This window comes from Thermobia domestica, chromosome 12 (genome assembly GCF_964235325.1).
Source record: "Thermobia domestica chromosome 12, izTheDome1.hap1.1, whole genome shotgun sequence".
NCBI lineage: Eukaryota > Metazoa > Arthropoda > Insecta > Zygentoma > Lepismatidae > Thermobia > Thermobia domestica.
This window is the reverse complement of record NC_137465.1, coordinates 159,049,060-159,073,598: the sequence shown is the minus strand read 5'-3', so window position 1 is coordinate 159,073,598 and position 24,539 is coordinate 159,049,060. Positions and strand designations below refer to the sequence as shown.

Genomic DNA, 24,539 nt, shown 5'->3' with positions numbered 1-24,539 from the left:
CTAAAATCACCTTCCTCTAGGCCCGTCCGTATATATATATATATATATATATATATATATATATATATATATATATATATATATATATATATATATATATATATATATATTCCTTGCCAGATTTTAAAGTGAGAAATAAGAAATATGGAAATTAAGAAATTACACTTTACATGATCTGAAATGACACCACTGCTAGAAAGGATGCAAAAGAAATTCCTAAGGTACGTGTATCTCTGTTTTAACCCTGACACTAACACGTTAGTAAATATCGCTTCAGATACACCACATGATTTCAAGACGTGTTAACCAAATTGTTCTCCATAAATGTTACGTTTCGATCGGCGTTATTCTCTAGAAGTAATTCGTGCCAATAGCAACCTTTTTGAATTCATTTACTTCAATTTACGATAAAACGGAATGATTTAAATAAGTAGAAAAATTGTTTTTGGTAGCCTAATTTTATTAGCAGTGAGGTAAAAGGAATGATTTGAATTACATCGCTGATAACGATATAAAATGCAAATATATCAAGATGTATAAAGATCGTAAACAGAGCTGAAAGTAAAATTCTCACTTTATAATCTAGTGGCTCAGTGGTGGACAATTTTTTTTTTTTTTAGGAGAGGACCAAAAGAAAAAAAAACAGGCGGCTCAATCTAATTTATTAAAAAAAAAACAATGGTACAGCTTGAGCTTACATAAGCTCCATTAATGATGATTGACATTTCTCATAAACTGGTTCCAACTAGGATGCACTAATACTCAGAACTAAAATCAAATGCTCATCTGTCAATCTGTTTCTAATACAACGTTTTCAAAGTAATTCTATTCGTTTTTTTCTTTTATCAGATTAGAAACCATGTCGCGGGCTGGATAGAACCATTCAGGGCGCGTATCTGGATAGCAGGCCGTAGTTTGCCCATTACTGTAGTAGCCGGCGAACAAAATAATTTAGAAAAGAAAAATTGAACAGTTATTTCCTCCTGCTAGGACCACAAAATCCCCTTAGCTGTCGATAGTCCGTATTAGAATTTGGAAAGGCCTATATGTTTTGCATCTCAGCTCTTCATTTATTTGTTATATTTTTATTTAAAATAAACAATATCTTAATAAAATATGTGTAACTATTTGTAAATTTTGTAATAGTAAATAAATAATAATATGTATTTATTATTTATCAGCGAACAGAATTTTACTTCGACTCCGAGTTGTAGTGTTAGCAACTCAACGTACTTTTCTACGCTACCCAAAATGTTAAACTTTAGATCAGACTCCTGCAGTCCGCTCTGCTTGGCTGAATTTGGCTGCTGGTTGGACACTTTTACTCTAGTTGAAACAGGAAATCCGGTCGGTTGTTTTAGAAGGGAAACTCGGCTAATTCCAAACAATTTAATATGCTTTCGTGTTTCGTCGCTTCTCTTTATTTTAAATGTCTAGCCCTTCATTCATTCACCATATTTTCTTATCCTTCTAGACCAACCAATACCAACAAATGAAGAACTTCGGCCGCAGTCTGTAGGACTACGTACCTACTTGTAATAGAAATGTATAACCGTTGGGTAGAAATATTAATAAGAAAATAAAATAAATATGAGCATAGCGCATAACTATGTAAAAAAATAACGACATTTATAAATTATGTACGTCGTTGAATATTACGTAGAAAACTTGAGTTTCTTTGTGTTGTAGAAGTAAATCTGAAGTATTTCCTTCTTATGTCAATAACTCAGTAATAAATACATTATTGCTTGTTTATGAATTAATTTGACGCCATTGTACAGAATTATACATTTAATTAAATGTTAATTATTTACTTTCTATTTATATTAAATTGCTTGTTTTTTAATTTCCGCTTCCCCTCTTTGGCTACTATGTTGTGATACATTAGTACGAGGAAAGATGAAGAAGTAACGCACTTCTCCCCCCCCCACTGATCTGGGACGGGAAAATTGAAACAGAAGTACCTTAAACTTCGCACTATAGTCGTAGTTGTTCGATCAGATCGTACATGTAAGGGCAGAAGCGTGAACTACTGAGCAAAGATGACATCCGTATTACAGTCGTTTACTTGTAGAGAGCAGAGAGATGTAGACCCTATATAGTTCTCATTTTTGGGGACGGGGGGACAAATACTGATACTGTTAAATTTAGTTTTCATATAGCGACCCTAGTATTACAATGGTCGGATTTCGCCGTAAACTGTAGGTCCACATCAAGGGCGCACCAACGGGGAAGGTCCACCGGGTCCGGAGTCCCCAAAAATTTAATAACTCGACTAACATTTGTATCCTTTCTTAACAGAACTATACTTGTTTAACAGATAAATGATTAATATAGGCTAAAGACTTGATTTTACGCTCATCTGTACTTTTGTTATAAAAATAATCTAGTTCTATCATTAACTTATCGTCTTCTCAGTTCAGAATAGGACAGATTCAATATTACATAGACGTATTGGACTCCCCTCAAAAATACTTTAGACCCCTCCCAGCAAACATTTCTGGATGCGCGCCCGGTCCACATCTCAGATGCTCTAGAGATGCTGGAACAAAACAACGTCAACTAACAAACGAACAAAAGAATCGAAGTTGGTAATTATTATCACGTGGCTATCTCTTATACTGAGAGTGCACATTAGCAAGTCGTCTCCGTTGGTCTAGTGGCTAGCATGTGCGCGGTCCCGGGTTCAGTTCCCGGTGAAAAACCACACAATTTTAATTTCACAATAATTTGCTTCCATTAATTATCCATCTCCTTTAGCCATGAAAGGTTAAATATGAAAATGTCATATATTTTTCCACATTATGTTCATATTAGTAATGCTGACATTTTCAGACAGAATTGTCCTACACTAAATCATGATTACTTGAAACTGATTAGTGATTATTAAGAAAATGCATATATTTCAAATGTGTCAAAGGAAATGAGGGTAAGACCTACATACAAACAATTATAAATTAATACATCAAAATAAACACACTAATGACCCACTTAAAACATTTTTAATCCCAAGATCAATAGATTGCGGAAGTTGGTGAACAGAAAAAAAAGTCTAAACAATAAAGAGTTGTTAGTTTACATTTGAACAATGAAGTCTGCGAAGAAAGTAGAGAAATGACTGCGCATATATAACTTACGTTATATTAAACCGGAAATACATTTTTTTAAAAAACTTTTTGAGGAAGACCAGCTTATATATTGTGCACCTGTCGCTTCTCATAATAACCAAGCAAACCGGATGCTTTGAATTTCTCAAAAAAATGTTGTTATTACTACTAAACACAACCTAGTTGTAAATTATTTTATGTTTATTTGTAATGTTCTTTTCAATGCCGTTTTTGTGACACTTTCTCAAAGTGTAGTATTATTCAAAGTAAACAAGTAGACAATAATAATACGTTTAATTAGAAATCATGGTTAAAACTTGAATAATAATCTGAGTATGGAATAAAACAACCCATACTTTCAATAATTATCGTGGAAAAAAAATCTCTTTATTCCGGTCGCTACAATATAATTAAGAAAGATTAACTTTCAATTTAATTTCGATGGAAAGGAAAAAGGCATTTGTTTTGAGTTTAGAATGGACTATTTAAGCAAATATTTTTCGACTTAGAGAAAAGAGGGGAAAAGGTTATCAATTTATACCTTCCTGGTGGTCCTATACAAGTTTCTTTAGGATATAATAGCAATCTTCAAAGCAAAATCATGAAAACTCATCAACAGATGCTGTCTTAAAGTCGGTTGAGATTTTTATTGAAAAAAGGTTTCATATTAGTGAAAGAAATCAAAAGTTTTTTTTTTTTTTTTGTTAATCATTCCACAACAATGTATCATCCATTATTCCGTGATTTTGAAAAGAAACTTGATTGCTTCCCTCCTTAATCCCTCTACTATTAGTATTAACTTATCTATAAATCAGCGTTTCCCAACCGGTGTGCCGCCAGCGGGCCGCTAGTGTGCCGCGAGGAAATCAAAACAAAGTTATTAATTCTACAGCAATCAAATTGCAAGACAGGGAAAATATACATTTGTATTTCACATTACTATGAATCTACAATTTTAAGTTTAATACTGTGTTACTTTTCTGTACATCTTTAATGTTGAAAAAAGTATTTGTTATCATTGTTATGACCATTATTGCTTCTTTATTGTTGCAGACTATTTCGTAACTTGAAATTTTAAAATAGCATTCAATCCTTTCGACAAAGCAATGTATGCATGCAAATTACCTACATTTGTGTTTTAAAAGTACAAGAGATTTGTTTGTTCGTTCGTTATTTAGTGATCTTCCTTCTTAGTGAATTGGATACAGTTTTCAAAAAAGAAAGTGTATTTTTATAAACCTGAGTCCTATATCTCATTGCAATTGTTTTCTATTTTTAAATTAGAATGAAGAATAAGCATAATAATTTACCACGGGGGGGAAACCAGTGATCGAGCTTTCTTCTCTGTGAGAAGATCAGTAATCACAGAAAAAAAAATACCACGGTATTTTATATTTACAAATAATAATAATATCTATATGAGTGTGCCGCAAGAACTCAAGTTACACTTGTACTGTGCCGCAAGTTGAAAAAGGTTGGAAACGCTGTTATAGATTAAAAAAGCATGCTATATTTTTTACTGACCAAAAATAAACTATGATACTGTAGATAGGTTTATTTCCATTATTATTTCTTGTTGGAAACTCGCTTTACATCAATTTACCTACACTATTATCACCTTTATGAATCAAAAAAGTTAATGGGTCCGGAGCATATAATAGACACGGAAAAGGTCTCTTTGGTCACGGAGAGCATAAAATCTCTAATTGAAGGTATGATAGACGGTGTTGTAAGCAAGAAATCCCAATTTTATGAACGGTCTTTGCGTTTACAGACCGTACCAGAGACATATACAGTAAAATACCAGTATAACAAATGTTTGAGGACCTCCGAAATTGATTTATTATAGTGAAATGTTATTATACTGAAATAAGTCAACTCACAAGAACTCATGTCTTGCTATACCCATTGCAAGATTTGCATTACTCCAACATGAATTTACAGGTAAAAACTACTAAATATTTATTAGATGAGAAGAAAGTTAGTATATATACAGAAGTAATATGATGTACAGTAATTATAGGAGGAATTTCTGTAATTTTTCAGCATTCAAAATTTTTACATTGTGCACAATATTCTGGAGTTCTATGTTTGGAAAAGTCTCTGACTTTCATTTGAACACTCTGAGATACAAAAGACCGTTCGAGATAGTCGCCAATCACTGTATCTGAATTTATTACAGATTCTGGCACATCACTTCGTGACAGAAGAAAATCTTGAAAATCATGTGTCATGTTCGTTGCCTGCATAAGAGTCAAACCTCGTTCGGATCACTTCAAAGCACTTCTTTCTCTTCTACCATATCATCACAAGAATTGCTGTTACTTTTGATGTATGTCTCAATTTTATCATCAGTGTATTAAAATAAGATGAATTTCAATGAATTTGAAAAATAAAATTAAATATAGGCAAAATGAGATTAAATATAGGATTTATTCGTTGCTAGCCGAAATACCTATTCTTCGCATGGATCACATAAAATATCTATGTAAGCAAACTGAACAACAAAAGGAAAAAAATCGGTCATTTTCTACTACTTTTACATGTCCCGGTGAACGCCCCCCTGAGACCCCCTGGTTCGAAATTTAAAAAAAAAACGTTTCGTCTTGGTCTGGGCCCTGGACCAAGGTACTTGTGACCCAAATTTGCTAACTCTAGGTTCACTCGTCTAGTCCCCAGGCCGCACACAGATAGACAGACAGATACACAGACAGACAAACTCTTTATTTTATTTATAATAGATTAGATGCTGAAAATTCAAAAATTGTTGCAATGAAATGTTTTAATAAAGAAAAGAGAAAGCTGTTAAAACTAATTCTGAATATTTCGTTATAATGGTGTTTCTTACAGTGACATTCTACTACGGTAGAATAGACAAGCGATGTTCTTATCTCTCTGGATAGTTTCTGTAGAAACAATTCGGGAACGAAGAAGTGTGTACAACACCACAAGCAACAAATACAAAATGGAGAAACATCGATTTCATTCGTGTTTCGTTTCTTTTCATGAAAATTCTTATTTTACACCCTAGTTTATTGGTCTTAAATTGATCTCCATCGTTTCAACAGAAGTTAGGCTAATCTAGAATTACACGTATTTTTTTTAAATGACTATCACTAATATATGGAAAGAGAGAACTTCCGTAGTATTCCAACTAGTTTTTTTTTTTCAAAATCAATTCAATTCTGAATTGTATTAAAAATAATATAACTGGAGTTGACTTTTTTTTTTTTTTTTTTAAGTAAAGTAACGGTGATTGTTATTATAGCTACAAAAATACTCTTAATTGCATGCATGCATTTACCTTTCAAGTGGTAGTACCGTTTTGAAGAGTCTATATACTATATATATTGAAGGCAGAATCTGGATAGCGAAAACACCTATTATTTTCTTTTCATCTGCTTCGCGACAACACTCGATTTCCTCTCAATTCTCCTTTGCTTCTTTGGAAGCTGTCAGACAGGTTTGTTCAAAACAAAAAGCATTTGCAGTCGAACTTCCTGTAACATTCTTTATTTATCTGATCGATTACTTGGACAAAATTCTTTTATATTAATTCATATTTCTTGTGGATTTTTAATTGTTTCTTTCAAAGATATAAATAAGTCTTCCTGTCTACATAAACACCAATTAGATTAATGAATTATCTTGACAATTGTAACATCCTGGAAGTGAAGGTAGTTATAATTTTAAAAAATTACACTCTGAATAATACGGATAAATAATATCAAAAATAAATAAATAAGGAAAATAAATAAGAGCCACCACAGTTAACTTTCTCGCTCTAATTCCTTAAACTAAACCATGTTGTGCTGCGGGTATTAATGAAAAGAATTATTGTTGTATATACATCATGATCCAAATTATAAGACGTTTTTCGATAACTTCACTCAAACAAAATCACCTACAAAACTAAATTCTCTCTTCTAGATTTTTCCATAAGAATAAAGAATTTTCATGATAAGGTTATTAATAAAATATTTGTTTATAAAATAATAGGATTGAATGAGCGGTAATTTAACATTTTTTAAAAAAAAAAAAATAATCACCCCAAGGGTAAAGTAACTCTTATGGATATTCTTATGGGAGATTTATGCAACATTATAAAAATACCAAATATGACCAAAAATCTCTTGTGTAATTTCTGAGAAGGTAGCCTGAAAAGAAACGTATCCCCAAGGGTAAACTACTCTTTATGGTTTCTCCCCGTAAGGGATAGTTTACATAATATTATAGGACTTACTAGCTGAAATACCCATTCTCTGCACGGAGAGTGTCATTTTCTGTCATTTTAGTTATTTACTTCCTTTCATTCCCTCTAGGTGTGCTAGGGATATTACCCCTACTGGAGGGCATCGAAACTGCCGCCAATCAACTTATCGGCAATTTTCAATTGTTTTTATATGTCACAATTTCACACTTCCCCGGGTGCTAATGGAGGCTGAACTTGGAATTAAAAGGCATCAGAATTGCCACCAATTAATTTAGCGATGCTGATAACTAATGGTTCGATACTAGTATCGGTCGTTTTCGACTATCATTTTGTGTGTGCTAATGGGTGCTTAAATCGGTCTTAAACAGGTCGAAACCCACTATTTATCTAAGTGTCCTTGAAAACTATGAATTCGACACTAACATAGGTTGTTTTCAATCGTTCTTATGTCTCCTACTTCAGGCGAGTTTTACTCCACTGGAAATTGACCTCGGAATTAAAAGGCACAAAACTACCATTGACACTAATATCGGTCATTTTTCAGTTATTTTTACATGTCACAATTTTCCACCAGGAGTACTAATGGGGGCTGAATTTAGATTTAAACGACATTGGAAGTATCACTGTTTATCTCAGCGACCACGAAAACTACGGATTCGATACTAATATCGAATGTTTTCGATCATTTTTATATATATCACCCCTCTTACTCCCCCTAAGTGTGCTAGGGGTTCTTATCCCAGTCTGGAGCTGACCTTGGAATTAAATGACCCCAAAACTGTCACCAATCAACTTCAAGAAAATCGTCCGAATAAAACTCACACTCAATAATAAATTCTCCATCGTACATTTTACATTTTTTTTTTCAGGACAAATGTTATGGTATATTGTTAGGCTATTAATTTAATATTTATTTGTGATGTATGAACAAAATCGCCAGAGTCTTTTTTGTCAATAAATAACTAACTAACTAAATAAATAAATAAAATAAAATAACTATTCTATCAGGCCTTGTTTCCATTTTGTACTAATACACTATAACACACTGAGCAAGGCTATGTGATAATAAGCAGAAGGAGTAGAAGTCTGATGAAGACACAGTTATTGTGTTGAAACTGTTACGTGATACTGTTTTTTTTTTATACATATTATCACATAGCCTTGCTCAGTGTGTTATTGTGCATTAGTATAAAATAAAGTAAAATAAAAAAAAAACCCTCAATAGTAAACTACCCCTCGTAGATTTTATGGCACAAATGAGTTATACTACGTATATTATTAGGTTATTAAATTAAATATTTATTTATGAAATATGAATAAAATCTCCAGAGTCGTTCTTGAGAGAATCGCCTGAAAGAAAGCTCATTTCCAAGAATATACGAGTACTATCCCCCTTTCTCAATTTTCCCAGAAAAATGAATTTAACCACATAATGGGGGTTATTTTTGAAAAATTAGTTAATGAAATATGAACAAAATCATTAGAGCCGTTATTGAGAAAACAGCATTTATTATTATTATTTTTTTTTTTTACCTTTAAGTAAACTACCCTTATTTTTAGGGGTAGGAAGAAAATTTGACGCCTTCCTCCGACTTTGAAAGATCACATAAAACATTGGTTTAAAATTGGTTCAGATCACGGGCGGATCCAGGACTGACTTCTGGGGGGTGGGGGCGATGGGTTGTCATACTGCTACTTTTAAGGGCTCCAAATTTTGGGATGGGTTTAATTTATATATATAAAATAAGAAAGTTTCCTCTTCTGGAAGGGGGGCGATCGCCCCCCTGGATCCGCCCCTGGTTCAGATATATGGTCTCTAGGTAAGTGTACATTAGAACGAACAGAAGAAACGAACAAACCGACTGACAGATGTCGAAAAATAACTTTTTCGGTATCTGTGAACCATGAAACGTGTAAATCCGTTGAAATCTCGAATTTGATTTCTTTCACCATCACCATACTTTCTTCTTTACTTTCGTTGCTCGACAGTAGAAATTGGACAGCTACAAGGTGTTGTTAAATAAACTAATAACTAACTCTAAGGCCTATGGAACCCAGAGTTTCAATGTCGCGTTCACAAAGGCTCTCCATTGACATATCCTTAGCCAACTGGATCCAGTTCCTACTTTGTATTCCTATTTCTGCGAGTTGCGAGTTCTTAATATTGTCCTCCCATCTGCACCTAGGCCATCCTTATGGTCGTTTTTTGATTGGATTTTCAGTTAAAACTTTGAAAGCGTTCTTATTTTCTTCCATTCTGGCTACATAACTTATGCACCTGAGCCTTCTACACTTGATGACCCTAACAATGTTTGGTAAACGGTATAAACTATGCAGTTCCTCTTATGAAGGTTCCGCCATTCCTCATTTTCGTTCCTCTTGGGCCCGAATATTCGTCACAGGATTTTATTCTTAAATACTTTTAGTCTATGTTCTTTCCTTCAGAGTAAGCGATCATGTTTCGCAACCATACAGCACAACAGGCATAATTATCGTTTTATGTATTTTAAGCTTCAGTTTCCTTGACAGAATTCGTGACGACAAAGATTTTGAACTGAATAATAACACAAATTTCCTGTTTTCAATCGACATTTAAGTTCTTCGCGGATATGGTTTTTGGTCTGTTAACATTGATCCTAGATATTTGAAAGTATCTACTTTGTCGAAAGTATTATTTGATGTTTTGACGCATTCATAATTTGCAGTATTACGATCCCGGCTAATTTCCATGTATTTAGTTTTCTCTGCGTTTACAGAATACTTTCAAACCCATGTTCCTGCAAACATTTAATAAGACCTCTGCATTACTTTCTATTGTTCTTCTATCATACTCTATTATATTTACATCATCAGCATATGCCATAACGTGATGAATACCATTCAGCTCGAGGCCTTAATAACTGTTTCTAAATCTTCTCTTATAGACCAGAAATTTAGGTAGACAGTTTATTTATTTATTTTCTTCTTTCTTTCTTTATAAATTACATAGATAAATGTAAATAATATACAATAATATGATTTTTATGTTTTTACTTCTGGGGTATCAGATTACAGGATAGATGCCATGGTTGTATTTCACTAGTGAAAACAGAGTTTAGTGTCAATTTCAGCAGAAACCATGTGGTATGAAAGATTGTGAAACAATTAATTTTATTTTAATGTTAAGACAAGAAAATAGTTTTTTTTTGACAAAATTTACAAGTAACCAATGTGCACGTTTTGTGCTTTCTATGTGCTTTTTGACGCCCTCTGACACTGTCTGTCCGACCTATGCCACTAGACGAAAATTGTGTGTTAGAAAGCTTAGCTCCATCGGTGCTACATGGCATTAGCGTACGCTATTCGCTAATGTACACATTTTAAGAGTATCATCATTATTGTTATTGTTATTGATCCATTATGATGCCAATTGGCATCAAAATGCATTTTAGGGTTAATGTAGGAACTTTTACAACTTCGAGTTATAGAAGTCGAATGAATAAAACTTCGAGTCAAAGAAGTTATATAGTCACTTTTAATGAAGAACGCAAAACCTCGGTATCTCGAATTTTTGTTGCGATCATCTTGCTAACTAGAACCTCGATTACTCGAAAAGCTCGATAACTCGAATTGTTATCTATCCTCTCAGCTTCGAGTTATTGATGTCCTATTGTATTTAAAAGGTGTGAGCCGAACTAGGGTTTCCTACGAGACAATAGTTGAGGTTGTCTCGTCTTGAAAAGGTGTCGTAAAAAAGATGTTTTGGAAAGTGTATTTATTACTATTTGAAGAATTCTGTATCACATCGTTTTACCTCTTGGGCTACCCGGGGACGCGGCACAAGTCCTAAACGGCACAAGTCCTGAATGGTACAAGACCTAAAAATCATTTCGCGGCACTAGTCCTAAACTGCACAAGTCCTAAATGCCATAAGACCTAAAAATCATTTCGCGGCACTGGTCCTAAACGACACAATACCTAAAATTTGGGTCTAGTGACTATATCTTTTGGTCTTATGCCGTTTAGGACTTATGAATGTTATCCTGGCTACCCTACTCCTAACAAATACATGCTCAGAATTTTTAACCGGTCTTTTATGGCCTCAGCAGAGATCGAACACAGGACCACACGTGTTAGTGAAGGCAACAGCGCTAACTATTTATCCATGAGGATGTTCAAGTAATGTATCAATCAATTCCGAAGAGAACTTTTACAGAGTAAAAAAGAAAAATCTACAAAACGAGAATAATCTGATAATGAAGTGACAAGGCTAGGAAGTTTTCGTAATATGTATATTTCGTGTTTGAATTCATTCACGATGTAGGAAATCCTTACATTGTTCTAATATGACACTTCTTCATCAGGTTGAAGAATAAATGTAAGTATCTGCAGCTGCAAGCTTATTATTACAAGATGTCTTGCTTGGCCAATGGCGTGAAGAAACACTCTCACTTTCTGCATATTTATCGTGTGGTGGGTGGGTGGTTATTATGCTTTTTCCGTCATATTGCAAGGTAATAATTAAAAAGCCAAGTTTGCTTCATTTATGTTCTTTTTACGTATTATTATTATTATTATATTCTGTGCAAGTCATCGTTACCTGCACGTGGAAATAAAACTTGAATTTGAAAGTCTTTAGTTCTTTTGAAGAAAATATGTATTGTACATAGGTTCATTTTAAATAGAATTCTTAATACATTCTAATTCATTACCTTGCTTTAAAAATAATTAAAAAAGGATAATTTTCCACTAAATCAAAGATCGAGGAATCACAATTCCACTAGATAAAGTTGAATGAGCATCCGGAATCGCATTAAAATGAAATTAAAACATTTCGAAACTACAAAGAATTGAAGCAAAACAGAAAGGGAAGCTCGTTAGACTGTAGCAGGAAAAGAGAGATGCAGAATCATAATAAATTAACATTGGAGAAAAGCAGCGATCGAATTAAAAACTGTATAAGATTATTTAGGCTTTAAAAAGTATTGATAAGTCTTATTGAGCTAAACAAAATGGTATGTTTGAGTGTAAATACTCATGCGTAATTTTTGAGAAAATGGAGAAACATTAATTTCTTTGTAAACCTGAAACTTGATGCTGTACGAGAATCATGCCACTAATTGAAGTGAAACTGATATTAAAATACACTCTCATTAAACCCTTCACTATGACACTCGCAGAACGAGAGTAGAACTATGATGTTTAATGAAATATAGCCTAAAATTATCTTCAACTCCTTATTTTTTTTTTAAAGTTTAACGTTCCTCAAATATGCATTGAAGCTAAGGGAAATGATGATGATAAGATGGATGATAATGGTGGAATGACGGAAGTTGGAGGAAACGGGAGAACACCGAGAAAACCCACGCATATTGTGTTTATCCACTAGACAAAATGCACTTGGAGCGAGCTGGGATCGAACCATGAATCTCAAGCACCAGGGATGAACGCTCTACCACTGAGCCACCCATCTGTTTAACTAAAATAAAACATACATCAGTGGATAGATCACAAAAACTAGATAACAACTGAATAAAGTTAGATGTTCATGGATAAATTCCAAGGATCTTATAAAATAGAGGATCTGCCCATATGTATCTTCATCCTATAAAATAAATGAAGCCAAAAAACAACCGAGCATCGGCACGTCTGATTGGCTACTTTCGTTTCCGCCATGATTGTTGGCTTAAAACATTGCGATCCTATTGGGCGGAGTGGGCAGAGTAGGGGTGGCGAAACTGTGACGTATGGCTTCAAGATTTTGTTGTAAAGGCAGATCCTCTATTTTATAAGATCCTTGATAAATTCTTATGTGTAGTTTTTCTTTTTTCTCTTTTCTTTTCTTTCTTTTATTTTTTTTAAAGAACATGTGTGGCGTTAAAATCTATGTCGTTTGTTACCAGATATGTTGAGACGAAAAAAAAAAAAAATTCTTGTCTCGTGGATAACACCAGTTTTGGCTGTAAAATCATACCAATAGCATAAAGGGAAACAATTTCAAGTGTTACACCTATAAATAGTATCGTAGCAATATAAAATAAACTACAGAGAAGTATGGTGGCTTAGTTGTAAAGTGATCACTTCTAATAAGATCTTTGGTTTAATCCCAGACCATGCGAGCTGGTGTTGACATCATCGTATTTATAATAATAATAATAATAATAATAATAATAATAATAATAATAATAATAATAATAATAATAATAATAATAATAATAATAATAATAATAATAATAATAATTATTATTATTATTATTATTATTATTATTATTATTATTATTATTATAGATTTTCGAGTTTCCTGTATTATCTTCACTTTCATTAATTTTCCAATCACCATCTATTTGCATTCATCTCCCTTGACCCAAAGGACATAACCATGAGACTTTTTTTTTAATATTCCATTAGAAGATAACCTGCGATATTGATTATTATCAGTTATTTAGCTATTAAAAATACCGAATAAGTACACTATTTTTGTTGGTTTAATACATTGAAAGTAAGGATTTTATTTCAAGAATAGAGCCAGCACCTTCAGGGTACCTATAAAAAAAACTTGGGACTGCTAGTGAAATATTTTACAAATCCAGTGAATTTTGTTCCAAATCTGTAGATGACCCTTTAAACTGCTGTTATGATAGTTCAAAATAAAGTTCATTTAGAGTTACATTGTATTTAATAATATTATTTCTTTAACTTTCTTTTTCTTTTCTTTCTTTCTTTTCTTTTTCTTTTTTTTTTTTGTATTATCGCTGCATTTCCTCTCTGGTTGCTTATATTAGCCTAGATTGAATATTTACGATTTTAAATTCCAATTTTGAATTAAAAAAAAAAGAAAGAAAGAAAAGAAAATTTGCTTGACACGAATGAATAAAATAACTATCGACCAGTTATACAGAAGATTGAAATAATTTTAGACATAAAATAAATGAAAAGCCATCGGCTTGATCAAAGGTCGTTATATAGTTATGTTAAGGTTAACATTTCAGACAGTAAAAGCACAATTATTCAACTTCTGTTTAACGGCGTGTTATTTTCCAGCAGATTGAAGGTTTTTCATTTTTTCTTTCAAAAATTCATAGAAGAACTTGTTTAAGTTGTTTTTATTTTAAAGGCACATGAAAACTATGAAGCTTCCTCTTTCGAGAGATATATAACTTGTTATAATTAAAATAATTGTTGTATAATTTGGAAATCTTTTTCGTTAACACGTTTTGGAAAAGGAAAAGAAAATATACGTTGTGTTAGAAATTATTGCACAGGTATTGAGAATCAAAAATACAGAAATAATTTATGCAAAACATCTTTAAAATTAGATAAATATCTTTATTAGAAATATACTTTGACTGTTTATTAGAAAATTATTAGAACAGAAATCTTCGTAAAGAAGTTCCAAAATCTGATTAGCATCTGAATTGCTCGATTCCATTCTCAATAGCATAGCCTAAACATGAACACCACGCATGTTCACGTAAGCTTTTCCTGTGACAAAAGAGTCTATTCGTGCTATCTAGTGACTCCCAATTTAAACAAAGTGGTGCCAATAAATATTCACTAGAGGCACTGGAGACGCTGCACTGGAAACCCGTAGAGTTCATTCGTAATAAAAATGTAAAGCAAAGGGGAATCTATACCTGTCATTCGCCCTACTCGACAACAATACCTCGTCCGGAAAATGTTAAAACCATGTTTGATGTATTCTAATATTATTTGCATAATAATTTTTATATGCAGTAGTATATGTATTATTTAATTTTCTTTTCTCGTTTTCTTTTACAGTATTGGAAATTCTCCAAACAGAGCGTGAGTTCCTAATTTTCGGACTGTGGGTAGCGACCATAGCGTGTTTGGCTGGAGCTCTACTCTTTGCAGCATGTTCAGCAGTTTTCGCAGTGATCAACACAGCCACAACGCCAATAGGAGCAGTTACAGGAGTTCCTGGGCTCTATCTTTGGAATACCCTTGCCAGTAAGTAATATTCGTCAATGTTATTTAAGTTAGATCAAATCTCTATTTTTTTTTTTTAATAGTTTGGGGACGTAACAAAAGCAAGACATGGACTATTTCGCATTAAAATTTGAATTTTTAATACTATTTTGGCTTCTTGGTTTGACACTAGAGATAGAATATTTGTAATAATTATATATTTGTTAACTTAACTTGCTGCTGCATAATCAAATAGGTTACATTTTACATTACTACGAACCTAAATAATGCAAAATAATTTTCTATTTATATCTCAATTTCTTTCCATTTGTTCATCTTGTTCATAATTGATATCCAAATGACATGTTTACACCAATTAACTAAAAATGTAGTCACAAAAATTTGTCAGATTTCATTATTTTGGGGCCATCTTGAAGGATTTAAAGTGGAAATGTTGGAAAGTGCCAGCTATATTAAGTTTGTGAAATATCACCAGTAAACACCCAAGCACCCGCCTTGTCCGTTCTTAATTCTGAACCTGAATAAAAACAGAGGAGGAAGCTCACGTGGTTCGGATCCAACGTTAAGCTATAAGTTCATGTCTCGTATAGCCTCGCTGCTGAAAGGGACACTAAACACAAAATCAAACTCAAACTAAAGAAAAAACAGAGGAGAAAAAAATATTCTTAACGCTTTTAAATTTTGGCTTTTTTAAACGTAAATTACAGACTTTCAGTCAAACAGCTACAACATCACTCTTATTTATCCTAGGATCATGGTTCGTACTCCATTATCTTTAGAATACCCTTTCAAACGGTACCACTCATATTTCCCTATCAGGTCCCTCAGACGGGAAATTTTGAGAGAAATTGGGATTTTTTATTTTTTTCTAATTTTGAGCCCCTCTGTGTTAACGCATAGATCTCAAAATCAACTGAAAAATACAAAGGGGTATACTAAATGTGTGTACAAAATTTCAAGCTTCTATCTTGAATAGCAAGGACAGGAAAAATATTTACCAATGAGGTAAGAACACCCCCACAATGCCCCAGATGACCCCAAAGGACCTGGATGCAATATAAAAATTTCCTGAGACCTCTTTATTTATCCTAGGGACATGTTTTGTACCTCATTCTCTTCAGAATATATAAAGGTAACCAAGAAAGTTCTGCTGCTTTTTCACCCACCACCTTCAAGACGTACCTCGAAGATAAAAATAGTCCCCATTAGCATCGACGACCTTCTTCCAACATTCTGGAAGGCCATGGATTCCATCGCGGTAGAACTTGGCGGGCCGTGAAGTGAAGAATGTATCAAGTGCATTTTGCACCTCTACTAGGGATTTGAACTGGCGTCCTCTAAACTGATTGTCCAATGAATGGAACAGGTAACAAGCGGACGGTGCAATGTCCGGGGAATATGCCGGATGCAAGTGCTTCCCATCCAAGACGTAGAATGGAATGGTGTCCCGGGTCATCTTAGCAAGGTGAGGCTTAGCGTTGTCCTGTAACAGGATGACCCCTTTGCGATTCATAAGTGCTGGTTCCAGAGTTTTGACTTTTTCTTGAACACGGCTCAACTGTTGACAGCACACAGTTGCATTGATGCTTTGACCATCTGGTATCAGTTCCCGATGCACGATGCCGCGAGCAGTCCACTAAACACACAGCGGACCTTATTCTGATGCAGTGCTGGTTTCAGTTGCTTTGGAACTGGTTCATCGGATGCTAACCAATGATGATGGCGCCGTGGAGCTTCGTACAGGACCCACTTCTAATAACATGTCAACACCCTATCCAAAAATGCCTCCTTGCTCAGACGAGACAGCAAAGAAACACAAGTGTCTGCTCGCGCAGCCTTCTGGCCCGAAGTCAAATCATGTGGGATCCATCGACCCAACTTCTAGTGCTTCCCAAGTTGGTAGAGGTGCTGCCAAATGGTTTCTTCTCTCACACTGAATTGTAGTCCCAGTTCCTCACATGTCTGACCGCTGTTCGCCTCAATTGCTGCCTGGAGATCTACATTTTGTACATGTGTTGGTCTTCCGGCACGTGGTGCATCTTGGAGTGTTTCGTCACTGTTCTTAAACTTGTTAAACCACCGCTGCACTGTCCGCATAGTCACGACACCCTCACCAAAGATCTGGCATATCTTCCATCCCGCTGCAGCGGCGTTTGATCCCAGTTTGAACTTGTGGAACATACACATTCTTATGACGCTCTGTGGAGGTCCGATATTCACTTTGTCCTTACGTGAATTCACGGTGTAACTGAACTACCACAGCCAGGCATTATGTTGGATATACTCAAATCGATATCTGATTTTCGCCTTATCTTCATTCGCATTAAACTCACGGTGTTTGGGCCAATTGAACACAGACCTCCACAAAAAGCGATAGAACTTTGTCGGTTACCATTTTCTAAGTTTGTGTCCCTCTGGAACCCCCATGTTTTAATCCACATGTCTCAAAACTAAAATATATATTAAGGGGTATAGTGAATGTGTGTGCAAAATTTCAGGCTTCTATTTTGAAAAGGGCAGAAAAAATTACCAATGTGCTAAGAATATCCCCACAATACCCCATATTCCCGCATAAACAAGATCTCAGTTAAAACATTCCTGAGATATCCCTATTTATCCCAGGATCATGGTTTGTACCTCATTCTCTTTAGAATATAACATCTTTCAAATGGTATGACACACATGTCTCCATCATGTATCTGAGACGGGGAAATCTAAAAAAAAAAAGAGATTTCTGTAAAAAAAACGTTTCTTTCAATGTTTTGCCCCTCTGGACCCCCCTGTGTCAACGCAGAGACCTGAAACTAATCTAAAAAATACTAAGGGTGTACTGAATGTGTCTGCAAACTTTCATTTTTCTAGGTGCAAAAGTAAGCCAAAAACTAAAAATAAAAATAGGCCTAACAAAAATCATTTTTTAAAGTTATGACGTCATAACCTTCTACGTCTCGACAAAGGAAAGTGTGAAACCATGCGCAATGTGTTCTACAACACCTCCAGGCTTGAAAAAAACAAGAAAGAACGAAGTAAAAAAACTTTATTAGTACTTTTTTCATCGAATAATGAAGACACCATCCTATCATGTAAAAATACACGATAAAATTTAGAAGGGTTAAAGGATTTTTCCACAATTTAATTGCTCGGATATTATCCTTTGCTGTTATATAAGCCCGCATAACAGAAGTAATGTGAGTTGTATAGTGGCAAGGCGTTCTTAGAAATAAAAAAAAAATGTTAACATTATTTTACCTTCCCTGATCTCCCTCTAGCCTAAAATTTAAAAAAGTTGATTCGTACGGGATTAGATCTGGGTAAGATTTGTCTGACAGAAAATTTGGTAGCTGTAGGTGACTTCTTTCTATGCAAAAAGCTGTCGTCAAACACACACACTATATTATTATTATTATTATTATTATTATTATTATTATTATTATTATTATTATTATTATTATTATTATTATTATTATTATTATTATTATTATTATTATTATTAAAGATAAAGAGAGAGAGATATGCTTACTAATAGGAACACGTTGGCTTAGTTTCCGAAACAAAATTCAGTACAAAATCTCTTTTTCCAAGTTCATAAATAGAATATTGTATGCCAATGGCATTCGAAAGTGCTTACTTACGGGACCAGAAGATACATCGCCATAGAAACAGAATCTCGAATTCTTTTCTGTTCCAAATTAATCCACTCTGGATTAGGTCTACCAAAAAGGTATCTTTCTTCTAGGTCAGTGATGAGAAAACTACGGCCCGCGGACAAGATGGATCTATCTGGCCCGCGAAAGAAAAGAAGAATAGGGTTGTTTTGAAGAATTGTATTAAAAAGAGACTGACAGACGAACATTTAACTTTACTTCTTAAGATCAGTGCATTGCAGTTTGAACCAGATAAGAAACACTTCAACCATTAATAGGATTTAATAATGCAAGAATTTGGTAAAATACACCATTGTTGTTTTTAATAACATATAATGGCTTACCTAAAGATTTTTCTGCTTGGTTTGGGTTATTCTTAACAATGTTTGCTCATCACTGCCCTAGGCTTTCTGATTAGTACTTTTGCGCCCCAAGAATATTACCCATGCGGGCGATGTCTCCCGCCCATCTCAGGTGTCTAGACTTCAATTATCTGTATGATATTCTCATTAACTTGCAGCTGTTGTAAAGTTCAGCGTTGTGTAGCTTTCTAAACTCACACATTCGTTCAGCTCTTTTTCTTTTTTTATCAAAACTCCTACTATAGGGAATATTGTAGCCGTTCTCACGTTTCCACCCACATGTTCATTCCACTAATTCCTTTCATAATTGTTCACTTTCATTAACCATTCATCATTTTTAGCCTACACGGCAGAAGCGTAGGATGAAATAATGAAAGATTTCTTTTATTTTTTCTATTTATCTACCACATTAGCAATCAACCGTACATCCATACAAAACAACATGAGAACAAAGTTATGGTTGTAAAAAATTTTATTATTTTTATATGAGTTGTGACGATGAAAGGATTTGTGTGATGTAGCAGATTATATTATATTAATCTACCAATCAAAACATAAACATAAATAAATGCCTGAGTCTCTCAATGAAACTCTCTACAGAAGAGGCAACATGGATAATTGATATTTAAAATGTGACTGTGTACAAGTGACTAACAAGGAATAATTATGTTTTATCTTTGCATTACGATAATGAATCTACGACTTTCGTCCTAGTTTTCAAGCAGCATAATAAAAACATACGTATATCAGCATTTCCTGTATTTACTCACATCTGTACTAGGCGGTATCATTGTTGTTGCTAATTGACTGATAAGTACTTTCCAATGACTCTCTGTCTATTTATGTTAATAGATTGCTGTAGATATTTGAATACTTACTGTTCACTGTTTGCGCAAATACGAAGAAAGCAATGTTTTCTTTCCTCTTAAGATAGATGTATTAAATGCTGAACTTCAAAACATGAAGACTAAAAATTCGAGATGATGAATCGTTGGCAGTTTTGTGGCACATTTAGCTATGTGAATGTTTTCATTTCGTTTTTAAGACTTTGAAGTTATGCTATATATATGTTACGAAAGTCTTACAGAATGGCTATGACTGTCGGTCTGTCTATCGACAAGTATCAGAGCAAAAACGGTAAAAGTTATGATTGTATAAAATGAAAAGTGGGTTCTTGTAATCGGTTCAGCGTCCCAAGAATAAGTTCCGTCTTCATTTATTAATTTCTATTCAAAACGGAAGTGGGATAAATCAACCATTTTCAGTTTCAACGTTGATCGCCATAGAACAAAATGGTAATAGATAGCGATATGCGCTTTTTGATAATCGATTCATCGTCTCAATGAACACATCGTCACTCGCAACAATCTACAGAAATTGGAAGTGGTTTAAATTTAATAGTATTTTCGGTTTCAATAGTAATTTTAATAAAGAAAACGAACTATCGAGAAGCGGTTTTTGCTATCGATTCAGCGTCACAAGAATAATTCTATTTTCTCCACTAACCCACTATTCAAACCAAAAATGGACGAAACCAACCATTTCCATTTTCAACGTTGATCATCATAGAACAAAAGCAGTAATAGATAACGATAAGCGGTTTCCTGCAATCTACGTAGCGTCTCAAGACAAGGTAGCATAACCAGTTACATAACTTTACCAAAACCGGAACTGGTTCAAATTTACTATTCCTTTCGGTTTTAGTATTGATATTCATAGAGGAAAAACGGTAATAGATATCGAAAAGATTTTTTTGTAATCCATTCCAAGTCCCGAGAAAAGATTCCACTTCCTCCGTTAAACCTCTAGTCAAACCGGAAGTGGTAGAAATCAATCGTTTCCGGTTTCAACGTTAATCGCCATAGAACAGAAACGATAATAGATAACGACAAGTGTTTTTCGCGATCAATCTTAAGAGAACATACCATCTCCACCCACAATATTCTACCAAAACCGGAAGTGGCTTAAATTTACTAGTACTTTCGATTTCAATACTTATTTCCGTAGAACAAAAACCGTAAGAGATATTAAAAACCTGTTCTTGAGACGAGTTCAGCGTCCTGGAACCAGTTTTATCTCGATTTTTATATAAGGTAACTGCAGGTATATACGCCAGTGCAGCTAAATATGCCAAGTGTTCAGCGCTTGGACGTTTCCGACGAAATCCGCTAGAATGCACCTCCAATATGTACCACAGTCTTGGATAAGTCCAATTTGACTAATAATCTGGAAGACACCGCTGAGACCGCCACGCCATGCAGTATTGTTTGCTTCGGGAAGGTTCCGTGGAAGGACGTTATTATTTCAATAGAGGTAAGAATCCGTTATTAGTACCGTGATAACTCAGAACATTGCCGGTTGTTTACAGCAATATACGCCTTATTTCGTGTTCGTCTAGGAACACTGTTTTATAAGTGTAATTGTATTTGTGATTCCATGACTACTAAATCAATACCACAAGTATGGTGCAGCGAAATACGCCAGGGCTTGTGCAGGACTGACTCCAGAAGACAAAGATACTTTCATTTGTCCCACACGTTCCATGTAATATCGGTATAGTCTTTTTAAATCACTGTACAGTGACATTGTTTGTTTATCTTCTTATGAACTAAAACTTTGCAGTTTGGAACTTCATTTCAACTTCTATTTTTTTGCTTCAGCTATGTTGTGTAGTAACATTTAAGTTCGTATAATACAGACGATGTAAGCAGTTGCAAGAGTTATTACATGTTTCTAGTAGTATCCTAGACTTCGCGTAATTACCTGTATGCGTTGGTAAGTATGCTAATTTGTAACACATTTTTCTTTTACTCTGGGTACAAAATAGAAATGAGTCACATCATTGCTACATTTTTTTTTCTACACGCGGAAAGGCTACTCTGTAACACATATGCGTTGTTCTTTGTGTTTCATGGAAATTAAGGTCATAAAAAATCCAACACCCTTAACATGGTGTGTTTACCTTCACCTACCTTATCTGTTGAAACTGGAGGTGGTGAAAATCTATGATTCCGGTCACAACACTGATCACATAACGGATAAAACGGAAATAGATATCGACAAAGTTATTTGATAGAAATTCAGAAATTTTCTCACCTCTTACTTTATTTCTCTATTGTATCCGAAAGTGATGAACATCAATTAGCAATTCAGGTTTCAGCATTAATCTCCATACGGGTAAAAACTAATGGACGTATGGACAAATAGGGAAAGTTGCGTAAAATATTGTGTACTTTTTTTTGTTTATGGTTTGTAATGTGGTAATCAATCAGTAGGCACAAAGACTTTTGATTTTCCTTCGTATATAAATTTAATATTACTTGAATTAAATTTGATTAAGTATTAAAACTATGTAGGAGTATAATAAAATTTAACTTTCAGGAAGTAAGGAACATCTAAATTGAAGAAGAAATGTGTAAAGGTAAAATATTAAAATTCCAGTTCATTTTAAAGAAACAGAAAATGCTAAAAAGCAAAGACGACGCAGGAATTCAACACGTTAAACAACTAAAGTACAATATAATTACAATTCGACTGCAACATTACTCAAGTTGAAGACTGGAGTAGTTATTACGCGTATAGCATATTGATAAATAGATCCTCCGTTATCGAGACGCATAGAATATCAATCTATTACATCAAATTTCTGAGAATTTGTGATACGATTTTAATTGTAGGGTCGTATCATTCGGACTAAAAGGGGAGGTGATATGAAACTTCGGAAGTTCACATTAATTTATTTCACTCTTATCTATTTCATATGACAAAGAAATCTATGATATGGTTGTCTATTATTGTAATAATTTTACATATATAAGAAATTCCTGCGCTATAATTAGTTGGCCAAATTGCTTGGATTATGACTTTTTTCGTTCACGTCTGTTGCTCTAACTCTTCTTCAAATTAACCAGGTAAAATTACTTTAGTACTGTAATAGTAATTTACAGAGAAGATGAGGAAATTCATTTCCTATGTGTCAGGGAAAGAAAGAAAGCAAAATTTCACTAAATGAGAACATGCATTTAGAAGCGAGAGACACACGGAGTTATCTCCCATGCCCAACAAATGATCCTTGATGGCTGATTTGTTGGTGGGGTCTAAACAAACATACTAATGAACTCCTCCTCCTTTGACATATGTCATTGAGACAAGTTCAGATGCTTTGGAATGTAGGTTATGCTATGATGTCTTTGGAATAGCGTGTTTAAAGACAATCACGTGATAACTATGCCTGTCTAGTTACCTCAAAGAAGCCTTCAAGGTTTGTTTTAAGACACGCAAAACGTGTGCTAGCATGAAACATCTTTGGTTTGATGCAGTGTGTTAGGAAAACAAGGTCGTCGTGCAAATGTGTTCGAAAAGGATATTAACAATATAGTTGGCGACACAGTTAAAACTATATCCTCAGGTTTCTTCTATGCTTAATAGTTATTGAACAAAATTCGCGGAATCTATTACGGTTATTTTTTTACGGTATCTAGAGATAAATAGAATAGAACACTTAATTAGTATATTCTAAAGAATATACATAATTAACGTTGATAATCAATAATCAATAATAATAATAATCTATCACAATATACAAAATTATGATTGGAGTAGGTCATTCATTGTATTATTTCTTGTTTTTTTTTTTTTCAAAATAAATGTAGATAAATAAATGGTAGTAAAATTTAGAGAATATAACAAGCTAGAATATACGTGTAGAAAACAATATGAAACTATTTGATAATACAGTCCCATAAACCAATTACCGTCTCGTAATTTGAACATGGGTCTCAGAATCTGTACAGTAAGTTATTATTATGTAAGTTAGGCATTGTGCATCTAGGAATTTAGTTACATTAAAACAACTTCGTTTATACGCTTTTAACGTTACATTCGCCCCCTGAATATTGGACAAATAAAGAGTACTAAACTGAATACTATATACATCATATTTAGATTTCTTCGAAACCCTTTTAGAGAATTCTTTATTGTTATACGTATTTCAGATCAGCGAGCCAAGGGGAAAAGACCTGTCCATTGAAGGCAAGTTTCCAAAAAATAGGAAACTGTTCTACATAAAAATAGGAAACGGAACTTCCTGTGGAACGTTTCTGGGCCCTGCAGTATAAATAGAGGATAGCTTTTGGACTCACAAATGATGTCTGAGACTCAATCCCATTGATACTCAAGGAAAATGCCATGGGTACTTCCATTATTACTGAAATTTCTATTACAAGCATGAATATCCCGGGACAAGCTTGAATACTCAGGATATTATGTGGACATGTGATGTGTGGGG

At 34.0% G+C, this 24,539-nt stretch overlaps 1 protein-coding gene across 1 annotated transcript in view; it reads left to right on the top strand.

Moving 5' to 3' along the window:
* LOC145666763 (clarin-3) overlaps nt 1–24,539 on the top strand; it is a 160,673-nt gene that overhangs the window by 108,457 nt on the left and 27,677 nt on the right. Inside the window, exon 2 of the mRNA XM_081734316.1 lies at nt 15,079–15,267. Coding sequence (XP_081590442.1) covers nt 15,079–15,267 — 189 coding nt within the window. The remainder of the gene's footprint in view (nt 1–15,078; nt 15,268–24,539) is intronic.